At 44.4% G+C, this 17,280-nt stretch overlaps 2 protein-coding genes across 3 annotated transcripts; one reads left to right on the forward strand and one right to left on the reverse strand.

Annotated features, from left to right (window-relative positions):
- Window positions 1-942: 942 nt before the first annotated feature.
- gtpbp10 (GTP-binding protein 10 (putative)) lies at window positions 943-6,540 on the reverse strand. Of its 2 annotated transcripts, none has more exons than XM_034553372.1 (10): window positions 6,408-6,540; window positions 5,027-5,220; window positions 4,787-4,878; window positions 4,429-4,573; window positions 4,253-4,326; window positions 4,058-4,110; window positions 3,857-3,964; window positions 3,655-3,732; window positions 3,381-3,504; window positions 943-1,232 (listed from the first exon to the last, which is right to left on the reverse strand). In XM_034553372.1, the coding sequence occupies exons 1-10, from the start codon at window positions 6,438-6,440 to the stop codon at window positions 1,021-1,023; spliced, it is 1,113 nt and encodes a 370-aa protein (XP_034409263.1). In that variant the 5' UTR covers window positions 6,441-6,540; the 3' UTR covers window positions 943-1,020. The 2 variants fall into 2 exon arrangements, with proteins under 2 accessions (XP_034409263.1, XP_034409264.1); XM_034553373.1 differs by lacking the exon at window positions 6,408-6,540 and adding an exon at window positions 6,256-6,401.
- Window positions 6,541-8,385: 1,845 nt separating this feature from the next.
- Window positions 8,386-13,699, forward strand: osgin2 (oxidative stress induced growth inhibitor family member 2). The gene is made up of 6 exons (XM_034553589.1): window positions 8,386-8,514; window positions 10,713-10,805; window positions 10,977-11,113; window positions 11,199-11,390; window positions 11,490-11,581; window positions 11,673-13,699. The coding sequence occupies exons 2-6, from the start codon at window positions 10,739-10,741 to the stop codon at window positions 12,853-12,855; spliced, it is 1,671 nt and encodes a 556-aa protein (XP_034409480.1). The 5' UTR covers window positions 8,386-8,514; window positions 10,713-10,738; the 3' UTR covers window positions 12,856-13,699.
- The last annotated feature ends 3,581 nt before the right edge of the window (window positions 13,700-17,280 follow it).

A 17,280-nucleotide genomic window follows, 5' to 3' on the forward strand; every position in this document is an offset into this window, starting at 1 on the left:
TTGTAATTATGTGTGTTGATGAGTTTGAATGGAGACCGTTTTTTTAAACCTATTTGTCCCGGGAAGCAGTCGTCCCTCTGGCATGTGCTAATCTGTATCATAAGGTTTGGACACACATAATGTTGTAAATGAGATCTACATGGGCTCACGATTTGCCTTCTACCAGAGCGTTCATATTTGCTCTGGTCTTCTCAAAGTATTTGTTGTGTCTAGTGGCCCAGTCATCTTCCTGGGCTACACAAAGGCTTGCGGGGAGCATTATCTCAGATCTTTGAATAATATTTTTAACATCATAAAACTGTGCAACAGCAAAACATTTCTCCTGGTGTTGGGGACATTGCACTCCACCACATTCTGAGGACTCTCCGCTCAGGATGGGACCACCTGGACTGCAGTCAATCCTCCAAACATATCTGCTGTGTCTGCCTGCGCACGGTTGGACTGACCGATCCTAACAGGACCACTTTGGCAACAAGTCCCCTCAGATGGTCCGTCTGTATCTGGCCAGAGAGTTGAATGTATTCATGTACCACCCAGGCTCAACCACGTGGTCCCATTCTGCCAGACGCATCAGCACCCTGCTGCAGGAACCCACGTGTACTAGTTCAAATCTAAATACTGCAATTGCTGTCTTTTTTATCTTTATTTTTTAATTTTGCCTGAATGCTGTACAGACTGATGACGCAAAGATCAATCCCCCAATATTTGCTCCTCTTAATCATTCAGTATTGTAATATATTTAATATAAAATAAAACTTTCATCAACACATGTGTCTATGCTGACATTTCTAATAACTTTTCTTTTTACTTTTTAGGAAAACATGTTTACTGGAAAACTGGCCTTATTAATTGTTTAGCAATAGAAAGGCGAAGTCCCTCCGCTTGCGACGTCCTCCATGGGGCCTTATTTGCACACTTTTGCATTTTTGAAAGGCTCAGCCATTCAAGTAGAACTACTTTTAATTTTGCGTCATCCACCATCATCCACTGTAGGTCTCAAAGAAATGCATGTTGTGTACATCACAAATGCTGATGCGAGTGGCACCTCAGAGCCTGCAGTCTGTCTTGATGGATGGCTTTAGTTGCCATTGTTGAGTCTTCATCAAGCGATTCCCGGATGCACCTTTTCAAACGGTCGACCCCAAACCCAGTGGAGGCAGAGACAGGAACAATGTGTCTGAAGGTTATGCAGCTTTTCGGTATCATGTCATCAGGCAACAGATGAGAGAACTCTGCAGAGAGGAAAGTAATAGCTCAGTATGTATTACTTCCCTGTAACATGTACCGGCAATACATATAGTTGGGAAATATGTATCTGTTCATATCAATGTTATACGAATATCATAGAAAGGTAATAGTATACTATGTCATCAAAAGTCAGTTTAGTGTCTTAAAAATGTCATCAAAAGTTAGAGAAAATTAGAGTAAACTTTCCCAGTCACAGTATAGTGTGTCATAGAAACTGTACCAAAAAAAGTCTGATTATAGTCGGCCATTAAAATGTCATCGCCATAAAAAAAAGTGTGAGAGCGCTTTGAAGTTTTTAGGAAGAATAGAAAAGCGCTAAACAAGTAAAAGTTCATTTAGTGTGAAAAATCATAAAAAAGGTCAGAGCGAAGTCATAGAATATACAGTATAGTTGCCATACAAATGTAAAGAAAATGTAATTAAAGTCATAGTATATAGTATGCCAGAATAATTTTCCATATAAAAATAAATTGTGAAATATGATCTAAAAAAGCCATATCGTAAAAGGTCATTAAAAAGTCATAATGTCATAAATAAATCATTGGATAGTATGTCATAAAAATGTACCGTAATCCAAAATATGTAATTGTTTTGTGAGGTCACAGTGATCTTGACCTTTAACCACCTAATGCTAAAAACCCTTGAGTCCAAGTGGATGATCGTGACAAATGTAATGTCCTGAAATTTTCTCCAGGTGTTCCGCAGATATCAGATTCCCCAAAATGAAACGGATGTGAGGTCACTGACCCAGAATTCTGACCATTGACCACAACATTGTTATTAGTTCAATCTTGAGTACTAATACATATTTTTGCAAATTTAATGAATTTCCTCCAGGCATTTTTGATATATCATGTTTACGAATGTGGGATGGAAAACCCCCGAAACATTAATCATAGTGTAGTATGCAATAAAGAATGTTGTAAAGTCATAGTATAGTAAAAACAAATTCACAATAGTATGTCATGAACATATTATTAAAAAAGGCTTCGCTATTTATATAAATTGTCACTGTCTCACTGTAACTCCACTTCATGTCTCTGACCACTTCTTTATCTCTTACTCTCTCCCACTCTTTGGAACTGACAACCCTCCCTCAACAACAGACTCTGCACCTGTCCGCCGCACCCTCTCACCCTCTCACCCTCTCACCCTCCTCTCTGGCCTCGTCTGTTCTGTCAGCCATTCCTTCAACTGACTCTCTCACTCATGCATCCTAACTCTGCCACTGACACTTCCTCTCTACTCTGTCTTCCTCTCTTGATTCTCTCTGTCCTCTTACGACTCGAAAGATCCGCAAGTCCTCTCCGGCACCGTGGTTGTCCAACTCGGTGCGTGCCGAGAGAGCCACTATGCGAGCATCGGGAAGGAAATGGCTACTAATCCATCTTCTAGAACTACACCTCCATTAACTTAATCTTCTTCCCCCTTGTTTTCCTCTTTTATCCCCCTGTCTCCCAATCAAGTTATTACCTTGGTAACCTCTGCCCACCCAACCACCTGCCCCCTTGACCCCATCCCGTCTCACATTCTCCAGTCTATTGCTCCGGACCTTCTTCCCTTTCTCACCCATCTTATTAACACCTCCCTCTCAACCGGCTGTTTCCCTAACTCTCTGAAGGAGGCAAGAGTCAACCCTCTCCTGAAGAAACCCACTCTCGACCCATCTGAAGTCAACAACTACAGGCCTGTCTCTCTCCTCCCTTTCTCCATCCTTTCCAAAACTCTAGAGCGAGCTATCTTTAACCAAGTCTCCTCCTTTCTCCACAGTAACAACCTTCTTGACCCTCACCAGTCTGGATTCAAGGCAGGCCACTCAACAGAGACTGCCCTCCTTGCTGTGTCTTAAATATGATTTGGCAATACATGTATAATGTCATACAGGAAGCAACATCATGGGTCATTTTAACCTTGTTACTGATGTGTCAACCAAGAGCCAAATGGATTTACAGTTTGTGTGTGTGTACAAATTGAGAAAGCTTTTGCTTAAATGCAGGTGAATTCATGGGGTTTAGACATGGTTCAGTGTTAACGAGTCCATCTTTAAAAACACATAATTTCATTTGCATCCTAAATATGTTATAACTTATAAAAGGTAATTAATAAAATAATGAAGAATCCATCCGATTTACCATCTGGGTTTTGTAGTTGCTCCTTCAGCTCTGCTAGTTTGTCTTCAGCATCAGGCAGGTCCATTTTGTTCACCACCAGTAAAGCAGGCTTCGATACAAGCTCCTCTTTGTACAACTCCAATTCCTTGAGGCCACGATATGGAGATGATGGAGAAGGTAAATAAATGGTGTGCATGAGGTGGAAGGATCCAGAGTCAAGTCAAAGAGAACAATGGAATGTTTAAACTTTATTGAGAATATCACATGATTGAGTCTTTCCTAAAATCACTCTCACCTTGGTGAGAAGTAGAACAGCTTCAAAGGGAGACCTAAACGGTGTTTTACTTGCCAGCTGGAAACCGCAAACATCTACCTGCAGCCAGACAAAGCACAACCAAATCAAACTCCATCAACATCATCATCAACAGCTAGGTATTCTGACTACAATCAAACATATAGTGTTGGTGTCAGATTATGTACTTTCTGTGACTACGTACCACAAACAAAAGTTGCTTGGTCCTCTCAACATGTTTTAGGAACTTGTGACCCATGCCTTTGTTTATGTGAGCCCCCTCGATCAGGCCTGGGAGATCAGCAACAGAAATCTATCAAAAGGAAAGATTAGAACACGCACTCAATAAGGGGAAACCAATTCAATGGCCATTTAGAGGAACACACACTAAAATGCATTCCAATACCTGTTTGTAATCTTCATACATCACTTTACCGATCTCTGGCTTCAAAGTTGTGACTGTGAAATAGAGATTTTAGAAACGCCACTGATTAAAAAGACACATATCACAGCAAACCAGAACACAATTCAGACAGCAATAAACGCAAAAATAAGATCATAAAAGCACAGTTTGTACATGTGTGTGGCATTGTGTACTCACAAGAGTAGTTGGCAATCTGAGGTGTGGCGTTAGACATGGCAGTCAGAAGAGAGGACTTTCCTGCATTAGGGAACCTGATGGTGAATCGGCACCAAGATATCAGATATTTAAGAAAAACATTGGTGCGAGTCTCCACTGAAATGAACCATCATGTTTGAATGTGTTTCTGCTCTCACCCAACAAGGCCCAGGTCCGCGATAAGTTTGAGGTCCAGCCTTATGTGTTTGGTCTGGCCCTTACTGGGCTCAAAAGCAGAGTGGAAGGTGCCTCCTGGTCCTCCTTTCACCACCATCAGACGATCACCCTCAGTATTCATGTCACCTTGGAGGGAGAGGGGTTGAAAAGGTTTCTACTTCAACATCAGTTGGCTATGCTGCTCCCATTTGATTACAGATACTCCACGTGTTATGCCCCACATACTGTACTTAACCCAATAAACATACAACCTCAAAGACTTCTTGAAGAACATAAACTGTAACACTGACTATGCAATGCACACTATGGGGCAGGCATTTAAAAAGACGTTTGGCATACCAACTATTTTGCCATCATCAGTTGTGACTGTGATACCAATAGGAGCCAAGATCTCCATGTCCTTCCCCTTCTCTCCTTTCAGTGCTCGGACACTGTGGATAAATAAAATGCACACACACACTTATACACAAAACAGAGCTTAGCATCTGTTATACAAAATGTTTGAGACAAACGTAAAACAATAACTCATGTGGATGAGAGCCCATAATAACAATAACCATAAATAACAGATATTCTGACCTGCTGTTGGCTCCTGCTTCACCTATAAATCGTTTCTGGGGGTACTTGTCCTTGATCCTCTTCAAGGTCATGTTCTTTGTAGCCACCACCCAAACATCTCCCCCTTTCCCTCCCTGTCCCCCAAGACGGGGAAGACCCATGCCCCCACTGCCTCCACGGACGTACAGACGGAGATTATCCACAAAATTACCATACTGCAGGAGGCAGAAAAGAGAGATTAGTGATGAGATAGAAGACTGGGAAAAAGATAAATGACTACATTTGATAATGTTTTTTTCTTTTCATCTCTCCATCCATTAGTGAATCAAATCAAACTTTATTACAGACTCATGGTCAAGATAAAAGACACAACTTTACATATAAATGTAAAACGTTACATACTAAAAACTCCTGGTTTAAAAATAATGTAAATCAGAGTTGAACAAAGAGACAAATATACCAATGTCTCCACAGCTGGGATTGGTAGATTACTAACCCTTATGTTAGATAAACCCAACCGGATTTCATTATCAGTCATTCAGCCGGCAGATAATTCTGTACGTGATATTTCTTGTAGAATGTTGACTCCTGCGGCCACAAAAATGTCATTTGTACTACACAATGGGGGTCTCTTCAGTAATATTCTCATTATAAAAGATACTTGAATTTTATGTCAGTTTGCTTTTCTGTAGTTTGACCACAAATGTGCAGTAAAGAATGTATACAAAATATTTGTTGCGTATCTAACAATATGCTCTGAACATAGACATCTTCATCTTAAGACAATGCTTGCTTGTGCTTACATGACGCAGCGTTGCCTATAAATATCTTCATCATCAGTCATTTGTTCTGTAGTAAAATGTCTAATGAGTAATGATGGCAAACACAATTGCAACAGGCTTAAGCCATACAACTTCAACTCAGTGGGAGATGTGTGACAAGCCCTTTTATACGGTTGGGAGACTAATACCCACCAAAATAGAGCTAGTGAGGCTCATCTAGGTTAAATACAAACATTGCATTTAATACAATAATCATATTCAACCTAGGTCTAATTGTGTTATGCGAAACTTGTATGTGTTAAATCATTCCTTAACCAAATGTCAGTGATGGCACAAACGTGAACATCTAATTATTCATCAAATGAAATTGTTTTTTGTGCTTAAAATGATATACTAGTGGTTAACGCGTTTGACACGTCGTTAAAGTAACGCGTCACTCAGCTGACGTTAACGCTCGTTCATCCTCACCGTTAGATCACCTCTGGAGTTCACGAGCTGAGATCAGTGTTGATGTTTTCACCAGCTAGCTTGTCAGTCAATGTCACCATAACGGTTGTGAACAAACAGACAGCGTTGAGTTGTTCTCATGACAATAACATGATGTCTGCGTCAGTACTTACTTTCCGGAAGCAGATCCTACTCAACTGGACCATCCTCAGTGCGGTTTATTGCCACTTTCTTGTGTTGCTGACTGAGCTAACGTCTAGTTAGCGCATGTGTTTGTGTGAAGGACCGGAAGCGGTGGATTCCTCTCAGTTCATTGGCTCATGAGGTAAAGGGGCGGGACCAAAACTCGAGGTTGTAGCCCCTGCTAAGTCAAAATACCGAGATTAACAGCACCTTTACTCTACTGTGCACTTGGCACTTTCCTCCATATACCGTCCAAATGAACTCATAAGCATAATGATAATATTAAGTTAGTTACAAACTTAATGGTCCATAATGTGGAAATGTCTTGGGCTTCACTGCAGAAAAGAACAAGAGTAAATGAATGAAGAGAGACATTGGGACAAAGCCTCAACAAACAACATGACTTACTTAGGTACAAAAACATTAACTTGTAAGTTTCCCTAAGGGGCTGTACATGATGAAAACATTCAAAGCACTTTGATATGAAAACATTTGAAATAGGCAATTCAGTTCAAGTTAAGCTTTAAATCTCATTTATATGATGCAACTGTATCATGGTTCAATAACATTGCAGCCACTATAACTATATTTTAAGATGAGTGATGCAGGTTTGACAGATTTCCATGAGTAGAAAACTCACCTCTGAATCTTAACATGTTTTGTTCAGTCAATCTTTTGCTTTATTGTTACCTAAGGCAATGCATTGGGTTGCATTCCATTCAAAGATATTCCTATAATTTAGTCCACCTACTATGTCAGTTCCGAATTAAGTAATTCACTTGGTGTAAGACAAAATATGCAACATTTAACAGACACTATAATTATTTTCTTTTATTTATTTTTCCTCCAGAAACAGTGGAACCTGCGGATTGCTAAATGCGTCAGAGTGTTGGTCTGTTATTATAACACATTTGTCCAGAGTGAGCCACATAATGTTCTATAGTTATTCATTGTCTTTAAAGAATAACTCTGGTGATCCCCTGGCCTGTCATCAAAAAAGTCCCCTTTACCAATGCCGCACAACATGAAAAAGGGTAGCGCCACCATAAGCCCAAATCATGACTTGTACAAAGAAATTCTATGAAGCATTTATGCTCGTACTCACTAAACTTCATGCTCACGAAACCATTTCCAACTTAAATAGCATTTCCGTCGCCCACACTAATGTGTTGTTAACTTTAATATTGTGAGATGAAAAGCATATCAGCTAGGGCTTTTATATATGGGCAGTATGATGGAAGGTTTTCTATGTCAATCGGGAAAGGAGAAATAAAGTCTCTGAAATCAAAGTTGTCTTTGTCCGTTTATTGCTTGCAAGGGAAAAGTATGATCCAGCTACACAGGGCAGTCTGTGGCATAAGCTGTGAGGCCCTTTGAAAGGGCCTCATGCTCATTTATACACGCCTGAAAGTTACACCCCTTTTAAGTGTTTCTAGCCGTTAGACAGTATCTAAACTAGTCCAAACCAGTTTATGTTCCTGCAAAGTAAACATATTTCTCATGAACATAATGTATCAATTCTTAACAAAAGTTAGTGTGTCAGAATCATAGAAAACGGCTATATGTTTCCATCACAGCAGACACAATATTGTCTTGAGCATTACCGAGATTTGGGCAATGCCTTTCTTAACAATAAAACTCCACGTCAAGCCCACTCATTGAACAGCAGAGGATGAACGCTCATTGAACGCTGTGAGGATGCTGGGAGATGCTCTGATCTTCCGTCTTTCTCCGTGAACGTGTGCACGCCGGCCGGTGCAGAGATGCGCATGAGACGACAAAAAAACACCCGGTTTCTGTCTCCCTCACACGCTGCCATCAAGAGACAAGATCTACCTCTGAAGCGGCATTTACAGGCTGGTAAGACTTGAATAAACCAAGTCTGCTCGGCATTAACTGCACAGAGGTAAGTGTGTGTGTGTGTGTGTGCGTGCGTGCGCGCGCGCGCGCGTGATGACGCTAGAGAGAGGTTGGCTTATTATTTCATGAAAGAGCCCGGAGAGTTCCTCCCACCGGTGTCTGTCTATTTATACAAACGCAGCCGTGGGTCGTGATAACAGGACGCAACTGGGACAAAGAGAGATACATCACAACGAGGTAACAGAGCATTTTCTTGGACGAGTATTGCGGATGCACGTGAAGTGTGCGTTTGACCTAAATTATGCAATGATGGTGACATAGCCGCTTGTCGCATGTGCTCCTTGTGCAGTCGGGACCGGTCCTCGGAGTCAGGAGTACATGGTGGGAGGTTTTTACCCATAAGGATGATTTGTATGACGCGGTAACAGACTTCTATCATTCTCCAGTAGTACTGCAGCAACAACCACACAGGCAGCTGGTTTGAAGTTGTGTGACCTGCAGGCTGTTCCATGCAAATTAGCATAAGTTGCAAAGATGAGACTCCAGCTGGAGGTCTGCAACAACAAGTCAACAATCTATAAATCCAACATTGTATCTATGTTTTGGGGTTTCCTGCAGCTCAGATGATATGTGCTGTAACGGTCTATTACTGTGTAAAAACAAAATTTAAAAAAACACAAGAACACATAATTGTGCTAATTAATTTATCCTGCATTTGTTACCATTATCAAAAAAACATTATTTTAAAATAAATCTTATTGTGAACCATGGTGCTACAACAGTATTAACAAACAACGTTCTCGATGAAGGGAGCAAACGGGGAAACCGAACTGAAGTCAACCTGAGAGTCTGATGTGGGATAAAGAAGGTAAATATAGTATACAATTAACACAGTCTTTGTTAATGTTCACCGATACAAATATACTTTAAATACCACCATCTATAGATATTAAGAAAAGGAACAGCGGGTTTGTTCATGATAATAAATAAAAAGTGTTTTGGGGTATTAAATCAGCAAGTTACCGGTATCAAGTACATCAATCGAAGGCATTTGATGCAACAACAGTAACTGATGTACAGAGTAACAATCCAACTCAGGCTGATAGAGGAGAGCTGCATGTTCAGGGCACTGAATAACAACAAAAACAAAAAATATTGCTGTGTGAACAAATAATCTTGTTCCATTTGTATACCATTGAAAACTCCCAAAGCCAGTAATTGTACATTTAAATAAAAGTGTTATGATACATATTTATTGCCATACTGTTTGATATTGTCAAATAGCAGTCTAATTTCAAATTAGAATACATTATTGTGGATTAGATGGGATCTCCTTAAATCCACTCACAGTAAAGAATCTGGGGTTCGTCAAATTGACTAGTGGCATGGAAATACCAGTATCAGCCTGCCAACTAGGGGCACGACATTCTAGATACAGGGTGGGCAATGTGTGGAATCCCAGTGCTTTCAATGAAAAGGGTAAACAACCCAACGACTAAACAGGTCACAGACACAGGTCAGACAGGGAGGGAGGGAAGGAGGGGTGCATGTGAAATGAGGTGGACTGTTGGGAGCAGGGAGACATGGGAGTTTTAAAGAAAGTGAGCCAGAGTTTTGGCATGTAAGACAAAGGCTGTGTGGGCAGTGTTTTGGTTAGTATGAACTATGAAACTGGGGCAAGTGGGTCCTGCTTGCTGGGGCAGGTGAGTATGTTTTGGCGGGATTGTCTGTTAGTGTGTGTGTGGTATGGTTGATGGGTATGAGAGGAGGAGGAGCTCTGTCACCATGCCAGGACCACATTCTCACCCTGCTGCTGTTGAAAGGGGCGGTAAAGACATAAACAGGACCAGCGGGATTAGGGCCCAATCGGAGGAGTGATCAGGGGGGATTTGCTGCCCGGCGGGCACACAATGGCACTGTCGCGTAACACACAAACACACACTACACATGCTCAATGGCAGCGTTTCACAACAGACCCAAGCCTACATAAATCTGATTAGAACTCCCTTTTGTTTGGGAAGCGGCACCGGGGTTTACAGAGGCTAGCCTTTCCGCAGAAGGTGTGTGGACGTTGGCGGGACGGCAAAGAGAAAAGCGGGGCGGGGGGGAGGGGGGGGGGGGGCACGTCATGTTGTGGCGGGGTGTTTCCAAGTGTTTGAAGCCCCAGACAGGGAGGGTCATGATTGTGTGTGAAAGCACAATAACAGGATGAATAACAGTTTTTTTTCTCGCGTTCAGTATGTGAGTCAGCTGATGATGGTGGATGGAGACAAGAACTTAGCTAACATGAGACAACAACAACATCGGCAGACACAAAGACAGCAAGCCGTTTTGAACGTGATCAAAGCACAAACAAGCCTCTGCTTTTAGTAGAGTATCAAATAGAGGGCTACAGAAATATCTGGAACTTTCTCATTTCTATCATTCCTCCTCAGTGCCGGGTCTGGCCCAGGCTGCCGCCATGCCGCTTCTGGAAGAGACCACTCTACCACAAGAGCACCCAACCACTGTCCCTGTGGTTATCATAGGTAAACATTTAGCTCTTAACCTCTTGACCTTTAAGGGGTTTGTGTTGTTACTCCAACTTGTCACACAAAAAACATGAAAAGCATCTTTCTTTATATAACTTGAGTCAGTTAATGCCGTTGGCTGCTTTGTGACGCTAATCCATCTTTTCCCAAACCGGGATCTGTTTTCAGGCAACGGCCCATCCGGCATTTGTTTGTCTTACCTGCTGAGTGGACACAAGCCCTACCTGGATACTGCAACTGTCCACCCAAACCCAATACTATACAAAAAACTACAGGAGACCAAGCACCTATCCATCACTGAACAGGTAAAACACCCATGAATTCCTTGCACATGTACGTGTATGATCACAGTCACTCAGGTGTGTCATGATAATGACTTGTTTTTTGCAGGAACTGGAATATTTGAGTGAAGGTCTCGAAGGGAGGTCAAGGAACCCTGTGGCTGTGCTTTTTGACACACTTTTGCACCCCAATGCCGACTTTGGCTATGAGTTTCCCCCTGTTCTTCAGTGGAGGAGGGACAAGCAGCAACACATCCCACATCTGGTGCTGGGGAGGGCAACGCCTGGAGGTGCTTGGCATGTAAGATACAAGGTTTAGTCTGCTGAAGCCATATTGTTTTAATCAATTGTTCTGTTCTCTGACATTGCATTCTCCCCTACCCTTCTTTTCTTTCCTCAGGCAATGGAGGGCTCCATGCTGACTATTAGTCTTGGCATCTGGATGGAGCTTCCCGGGGTTAACTACAGGGACTTGACCAATGGGAAACGCAGGTACTGAGAGAGGCTGACAGCAAAGACATGGCTAAAGTCTCCGTTTAATTCTCTGCTAATACTTTTCCCATCATCTATCACTTCTCTCTAGGGATGTAACCAGTGACAGAGCCACCCCAGAGGAGATTTCATCCTATTACCGTAACTATGTGAAGCTAAAGGGCCTTCAAAAGAATTTTGTTGACAACACCTACGTGACCTCTGTCCAGAAACTCTGTCGGGGGCAAGAGGGGGAAGGTCTGGAAAATAGGCATGGTGATCAAGGAGAGGGAGGGGTGGGAGATGGTGGGAATAAAGGCTTTGAGGGAAATGGAGTAGAGTGTCTAAATAATGTAGGAGGGGGGGCTCTCTGGGAAGTAAGGGGATACCAGCAGGTGCAGAACAACACTCATGTTCCCTTCTCTCTGTTTGCTGAGAATGTAGTACTGGCCACCGGTGCGTCCGATTCGCCAGTTCGATTAGGCGCAGAGGGGGAGGACCTACCATTTGTATTCCACAGCATCTCAGACCTGGGTTTGGCCGTAAGCCAGAGAAAACTGGATATGAACTCTGACCCGGTTTTAATTGTAGGTGCCGGTTTAAGTGCTGCCGATGCAGTTCTGTGCGCTTGTAACAGCAACATCCGAGTGCTGCATGTCTTTCGTAAGAGCGTAGATGACTCAGACCTCATCTTCAAACAGCTGCCCAAGACCCTGTACCCAGAGTACCACACAGTCTACAACATGATGTGCTCACAGACCTACACAAACGTGGCTCCCTCCTCTGCTTCAAACAGACCCCAGGCAGTAAGCATTGCCTCTTCAGTGTGTGCCAAGATGTGCCCAAAGCCCCAACTTGCCGCAGGTAACATGGCCGGTAATGCCAGTGTCGGCCTGTTTCCTGACTACACCAGTTTCCCTCAACATTGCTTGGTGTCCTTCCAGTCTGACATGAAGTGTTTGCTGCAGGGGAACAACTCCCTCAAGGCATTCAAGATTTCCATGGCTCTAGTGCTGATTGGGACAAACCCAAACCTGTTTTTCTTGAAGGGCCAGGGCCAGTACTTGGGTCAGGATCCAACAAAACCCATTTCCTGCACGCAGAACCCCATTGACATCCACCCCTACACTTTTGAGAGTACCAAGGAGCCAGGTCTGTTTGCAATGGGCCCGTTGGCGGGAGACAACTTTGTTCGCTTTTTGAAGGGTGGCGCTTTAGGCATCGCCTCATGTCTGCTGAAGAGACTCAAGAAGAAAGGGACGCTGATCAGCAATGGAGGGAATAACTTCATTTGAAAACATGTTGGAGAAAAGAGCAATACACGTAGGTCATAGGGCACAGATTTCAAGCACTCTTACCAACTGAATGGGAAAACAAGAGTTTTACTGTTTTAGTCATTTAGGCAGTATTTTCTCAAAGCTAAGGCATTGTTACAACTCCCTGAGACAGTGGATGTACACTAATAAGTTTCTAAAGAAACAAAATACAGCTTTCAAGAGTCTTGTCTGACTTCATAAGAAGTCCCCAGAAGTCCAAGCTACCATGTGCCAATGTTTTCTAGTCAATCTGTAACCTCACAACTCAATGAGTTCTTATTTTCATCAGGGTTATTTATTTGTTCACTATGTGTCTTTCAATTCATTTACTAACAGCAATTAAAAGAAGATGCCATTGTGCTCATTCTCCATGCAACCTATAGCTTTACTTGTGTAAGACTGACACACGCAGAGCAATCTATGGTCCCGCTTACAAAGTTACAATAATCCAATCTCCAAGACAACCTGGAGTGGTGAGTAATTGCAATAGTGGACGCACACAAGATTGATCTCAGAACGTGTGACCCAACAAGTTCATGGCTAAGCAATCTTAATGTTCCTGATTATTCTGAGCCTACCATTTTTTTCAGAGGATTCTTTGTTTAGCTGCCATTGTTGGTAGTTGAAGCTATATACCTAAAGAAAGTTATAAAAAGTATAATAAATCTGAACTGTTGCTTTGGTTACTGGAAAGCTTTCTATGCAAATAATTTCACTTGCAGATCTGAATGTATTCTTGGAGACCCATTTTTACTGTTTGGATTCAAGTATCCTGGCAAAAAGATACGACCATTAAAGGATCACTATGGTGTTTTACATTGTTCTTCTTTTATCCATTTCATATCTTCAGATGGTACTCTGTTAAATAATGACAATTCTGGCATTTAAAACAACCCATCAAATGAACCCATGCTTATAATTGTGTTACCCCACACTATATGGAGAAAAAAGACTTTTTAAAAAGACAAAACAGATAGGCCCACTTGCAGAATGTCCATTTTTTTAAATAATACCATATAACTTATTTACTTGTTCTAGCTTGAGCAAACAAAATCTTAGCTTTGTATTTGTATCATTACATTGTGCCATTGTTTAGCACGGTGTGGCTTTTCCTGTAAAGGCTAACAGCTAAACTCCAGCTTACAACTATTCAATCTATCTGTGTGCATAACTGGGCAATACTGTATGTCAATCAGTCCATGACTGTAGTAATATCACATTTCTCTTAATATTGCAAAACATGGCACAGAACTGTTGTTAACTTAACACTATATAGAAATTGCCAAGTCAGACTTCACCCATAACCATATTTTTTAAAACATCTTCACATCAAACAGCCAATATTGTTTTATTAAGAGTCAAATAACAGTTTAGAAGTGAGCAGAGACGGTAGCAATTCTTCCTTTCCAATATATTCTCCTTTGTTCCTATGCAGTATGCATATTCAGCTTGTGTGCTGCTCATTGCACAACTCAGTTTGTTTATTGTGACACTTTTTTCAATGTATTACTTCAATAACACCTTACTGTAGTAACCTTACTTCCATCCATCCATCCATTATCACCCGCTTATCCGGGGTCGGGTCGCGGTGGCAGCAGGTTCAGCAGGCCGACCCAGGCTTCCCTCTCACCCGCAGCACTTTCCAGCTCATTCTGGGGGATCCCGAGGCGTTCCAAGGCCAGCCGGGAGATATAATCCCTCCAGCGTGTCCTCGGTCTTCCCCGGGGCCTCCTACCAGTTGGACGTGCCCGGAAAACCTCTAATGGGAGGCGTCCAGGAGGCATCCTAACTAGATGCCCGAACCACCTCAGCTGACTCCTTTCGACACGAAGGAGCAGCGACTCGACTCCAAGCTCCCCCCTGATGTCCGAGCTCCTTACCCTATCTCTAAGGCTGAGCCCGGCCACCCTACGGAGGAAGCTCATTTCGGCCGCTTGTATCCGAGATCTCGTTCTTTCGGTCACGACCCAGAGTTCGTGACCATAGGTGAGGGTTGGAACGTAGACCGACCAGTAAATGGAGAGCTTTGCCTTCCGGCTCAGCTCCCTCTTCACTAAGACGGACCGGTACAGCGCCTGTTTTACTGCTGCAGCCGCACCGATCCGCCTATCGATCTCCCGCTCCACCTTACCCTCACTCGTGAACAAGACCCCGAGATACTTGAACTCCTTCGCTTGGGGTAGGCAGTTTGCCCCCACCTGGAGGGAGCAATCCGCCGGTTTCCGGCAGAGCACCATGGCCTCAGATTTGGAGGTGCTAACTCTCATCCCTGCCGCTTCGCACTCGGCTGCAAAACGCCCCAGTGAATGCTGGAGGTCACGGTCCGAGGAGGCAAACAGGACCACATCATCCGCAAACAGCAGAGAGGCGATCCCGAGACTCCCGAACCGGATCCTCTCCGCCCCTGGCTGCGCCTAGATATCCTGTCCATGAAGGTCACGAACAGGACCGGTGATAAAGGGCAGCCCTGGCGGAGGCCAACACCCACCGGGAACGTGTCTGACTTACTACCGAGGAGACGAACACAGCTCCTACTGCAGGCATACAGAGACCGGATGGCCCGTGCCAACGGGTCCGGCACCCCATACTCCCGCAGCACCCCCCACAAAAACCCCCGAGGGACCCGGTCGAAAGCCTTCTCCAGGTCTACAAAGCACATGTAAACTGGTTGGGCAAACTCCCAGGACCCCTCCAGTAATCTTGCGAGGGTAAAGAGCTGGTCCACTGTTCCACGACCGGGACGGAATCCGCACTGTTCGTCCTGAATCTGAGGTTCGACAAGCGGTCGGAGCCTCCTCTCCAGCACCCTGGCATAAGCTTTTCCCGGGAGGCTGAGCAGTGTGATACCACGATAGTTCGAGCACACTCTCCGGTCCCCCTTCTTGAAGATGGGAACCACCACCCCGGTCTGCCAGTCCATGGGCACTGTTCCCGACCCCCATGCGACACTGAAAAGGCGTGTCAACCAAGACAGCCCAACAATGTCCAGCGCTTTCAGCATCTCAGGGCGGATCTCATCCACCCCTGGCGCCTTGCCACCAAGGAGCTTTTTGACTACCTTAGCGACCTCTGCCAGGGATATGGGTGAATCCACCCCAAAGTCTTCCGGCGCTGCCCCCTCTCCGGGGGACATGTTGGCCGGGTTTAGGAGTTCCTCAAAGTGCTCTTTCCACCGCCCGACGATGTCCCCAGTCCGGGTCAGCAGTTCCCCCCCCCTGCTGAAAACAGCCTGGGGTAGACCCTGCTTTCCCTTCCTGAGCCGTCGGATGGTTTGCCAGAACTTCCTTGAGGCCAACCGAAAGTCCTTCTCCATGGCCTCCCCGAACTCCTCCCATGCCCGAGTTTTAGCCTCCGCGACCATCGTCGCTGCAGCCCTTTTGGCCCGCCGGTACCCGTCAGCTGCTTCAGGAGACCCCTGGGTCAGCCAGGCCCGAAAGGCCTCCTTCTTCAGTTTGACGGCTACCCTCACCCCCGGTGTCCACCACCGGGTTCTAGGGTTGCCGCCACGACAGGCACCGATGACCTTCCGGCCACAGCCCCGAGCAGCCGCGTCCACAATAGAGGCTTTGAACAAGGTCCACTCGGATTCCATGTCCCCAGCCTCCCTCGGGATTTGTGAGAAGTTCTTCCGGAGGTGGGAGTTGAAGACCTCCCGGACAGGATCCTCTGCCAGACGTTCCCAGTTCACCCTCACTACACGTTTGGGCTTGCCAGGTCTCTCTAGCCGAGTCCCCCGCCATCTGATCCAACTCACCACCAGGTGGTGATCAGTTGACAGCTCTGCTCCTCTCTTCACCCGAGTGTCCAAGACATACGGCCGCAGATCAGATGATACGATTACAAAGTCGATCATTGATCTCCGGCCTAAGGTGTTCTGGTACCAGGTACACTTATGAGCCACCTTATGTTCGAACATGGTGTTCGTTATGGACAAACTGTGGCTAGCACAGAAGTCCAACAACAAAACACCATTCGGGTTCAGATCGGGCAAGCCGTTCCTCCCAATCACGCCCCGCCAGGTTTCTCTGTCATTGCCCACGTGAGCGTTGAAGTCTCCCAGGAGAACTATGGAGTCGGCAGGCGGCGCCCTTTCCAGGACCCCTCCCACCGACTCCAAGAAGGCCGGATACTCCGAAATGCTGTTCGGTGCATAAGCACAAACAACAGTCAGAGCCTTACTCCCCGCAACCCGTAGGCGCAGGGAGGCGACCCTCTCGTTCTCGTAACCTTACTTATTCCACTAAAAAAGTTCAACACATTACTGAATACGTTTTGATAATCCTAATAGTTAACTAGTGTGGTTTCTCGTGTTAAATATTACATTTCATCTGAATTATTCCTTGATGCTTTTTTCACTGACTTCTGAATATTGTTTTGATATGAATATTAAATATAGGCATGCAG

This window comes from Cyclopterus lumpus, chromosome 16 (genome assembly GCF_009769545.1).
Source record: "Cyclopterus lumpus isolate fCycLum1 chromosome 16, fCycLum1.pri, whole genome shotgun sequence".
In the NCBI taxonomy this organism is placed as follows: Eukaryota; Metazoa; Chordata; class Actinopteri; order Perciformes; family Cyclopteridae; genus Cyclopterus; species Cyclopterus lumpus.